Below are 2668 nucleotides of genomic sequence, written 5' to 3'. Positions count from 1 at the left end.
CAGAATGGCCGGCGTCTCGCTTCAATGATAGCTCGGATAGCTGAGTATGGCCGGGGTCTCGCCACAATGATAGCTCGGATCATACACACGAGGCCGATCGCTCGCTGCCCTCTCACTGCCCCGCCACAGCAACACTCACACAGGTCTTGACCACCTATACTGGCGATAGCTGGGATCGCTCAGAATGGCCGGCGTCTCGCTCCAATGATAGCTCGGATACCTCAGTATGGCCGGCATCTCGCTACAACGAGAGATCGGATAGCTCAGTATGGTCGGAGTCTCGCTACAATGAAAGCGCGGATAGCTCAGTATGGGCGGCGTCTCGCTACAATGATATCGCTACAATAATAGCTCGGGTAGCTCAGTATGGCCGGCGGCTCGGTACAATGATAGCTCGGAGAGCTCAGTATGGCCGGCGTCTCGCGACAATGATAGCTCGGATGGCTCAGTATGGCCGCTGTCGCGCTACAACGATAGATCGGATAGCTCAGTATGGGCGCTGTCTCGCTACAACGAGAGATCGGATAGCTCAGTATGGGCGGTGTCTCGCTCCAATGATAGCTCGGATACCTCAGTATGGCCGGCATCTCGCTACAACGAGAGATCGGATAGCTCAGTATAGCCGGAGTCACGCGACAATGATAGCTCGGATGGCTCAGTATGGCCGGAGGATAGCTACAATGATTGCTCGGATAGCTGAGTATGGCCGGGGTCTCCCTACAATGATAGATCGGTTAGCTCAGTATGGCCGGCGTCGCGCTACAATGATAGCTCCGATAGCCCAGTATGGCCGGAGTCTCGCCACAATGATAGCTCGGATCGCTCAGTATGGCCGGTGTCTTGCTACAATGATAGCTCGGCAAGCTCAGTATGGCCGGGGTCTCGCCACAATGATAGCTCGGATGGCTCAGTATGGCCGGAGTGTCGCTACAATGATAGCTGGGATAACTCAGTATGGCCGGCGGCTCGCCACAATGATAGCTCGGATCATACACACGAGGCCGATCGCTCGCTGCCCTCTCACTGTCCCGCCTCAGCAACACACACACAGGTCTTGACCACCTATACTGGCGATAGCTGGGATCGCTCAGAATGGCCGGCGTCTCGCTTCAATGATAGCTCGGATAGCTAAGTATGGCCGGCGTCTCACTACAATGAAAGCTCGGATAGCTCCGTATGGCCGGAGTCTCGCCACAATGATAGGTCGGATAGCTCAGTATAGGCGGGGTCTCGCTACAATGATATCGCTACAATAATAGCTCGGATAGCTTAGTATGGCCGGCGTCTCGGTACAATAATAGCTCGGATAGCTCCGTATGGCCGGTGTCTCGGTACAATGATAGCTCGAATAGCTCAGTATGGCCGGGGTCTCGCTACAAAGATAGCTCGAATAGCTCAGTATGGCCGCTGCCTCGCTACAACGATAGAGCGGATAGCTCAGTATAGGCGGGGTCTCGCTACAATGAAAGCGCGGATAGCTCAGTATGGTCGGTGTCTCGCTACAATAATAGCGCGTATAGCTCAGTATGGCCGGAGTCTCCCTACAATGATAGATCGGATAGATCAGTATGGCCGGTGTCCCGCTACAATGATAGCTCGGAGAGCTCAGTATGGCCGGCGGCTCGCTACAATTATAGCTCGGATAGCTCCGGATAGCCGGAGGCACGCTACAATGATAGCTCGAATAGCTCAGTATGGCCGCTGTCGCGCTACAACGATAGATCGGATAGGTCAGTATGGCCGGAGTCTCGCGACAATGATAGCTCGGATCATACACACGAGGCCGACCGCTCGCTCACCCCCCCCTGCCCCGCCACAGCAACACTCACACAGGTCTTGACCACCTATACTGGCGATAGCTGGGATCGCTCAGAATGGCCGGCGTCTCGCTCCAATGATAGCTCGGATACCTCAGTATGGCCGGCATCTCGCTACAACGATAGCTCGGATAACTCAGTATGGCCGGCGGCTCGCCACAATGATAGCTCGGAATGCTCAGTATGGCCGGTGGCTCGCTACAATAATAGATCGGATAGCTCAGGATGGCCGGAGTCTAGATACAATGATAGCTCGGAATGCTCAGTATGGCCGGTGGCTCGCTACAATAATAGATCGGATAGCTCAGGATGGCCGGCGTCTCGCTCCAATGATAGCTCTGATAGCTCAGTATGGCCGATATCTCGCTACAATAATAGCGCGTATAGCTCAGTATGGCCGGCCTCTCGCTACAACGATAGATCGGATAGGTCAGTATGGCCGGCGTCCCGCTACAATGATAGCTCGGAGAGCTCAGTATGGCCGGCGGCTCGCCACAATGATAGCTCGGCTAGCTCAGGATGGCCGGAGTCTAGATACAATGATAGCTCGGAGAGCTCAGTATGGCCGGCATCTCGCTACAACGATAGCTCGGATAACTCAGTATGGCCGGCGGCTCGCCACAATGATAGCTCGGAATGCTCAGTATGGCCGGTGTTTCGCTACAATGATAGCTGGGATAACTCAGTATGGCCGGCGGCTCGGTACAATGATAGCTCGGATAGCTGAGTATGGCCGGGGTCTCGCTACAATGAAAGCGCGGATAGCTCAGTATGGGCGGTGTCTCGCTCCAATGATAGCTCGGATAGCTCAGTATGGCCGCTGTCTCGCTACAACGATAGATCGGATAGCT

The 2668-nt window shown here is 54.9% G+C and overlaps 1 protein-coding gene across 1 annotated transcript; it reads left to right on the top strand.

Annotated features, from left to right (window-relative positions):
- Nucleotides 1–386: 386 nt before the first annotated feature.
- LOC110446396 lies at nt 387–1058 on the top strand. Its single transcript, XM_021491528.1, has one exon. It carries the CDS (start codon nt 387–389, stop codon nt 1056–1058), a length of 672 nt encoding a protein of 223 aa, XP_021347203.1.
- Nucleotides 1059–2668: the final 1610 nt, after the last annotated feature.

The sequence above is a fragment of the Mizuhopecten yessoensis genome, unplaced genomic scaffold (assembly GCF_002113885.1).
Source record: "Mizuhopecten yessoensis strain PY_sf001 unplaced genomic scaffold, ASM211388v2 scaffold2681, whole genome shotgun sequence".
NCBI classification, from domain to species: Eukaryota; Metazoa; Mollusca; class Bivalvia; order Pectinida; family Pectinidae; genus Mizuhopecten; species Mizuhopecten yessoensis.
The sequence above is the reverse complement of the archived record's forward strand: the minus strand, read 5'-3'. Positions and strand labels throughout refer to the sequence as shown.

Coding starts and splice junctions, on each gene's coding strand:
- LOC110446396 (XM_021491528.1), top strand. CDS start 387: ATGATAGCTCGGAGAGCTCAGTATGGCCGGCGTCTCGCGACAATGATA.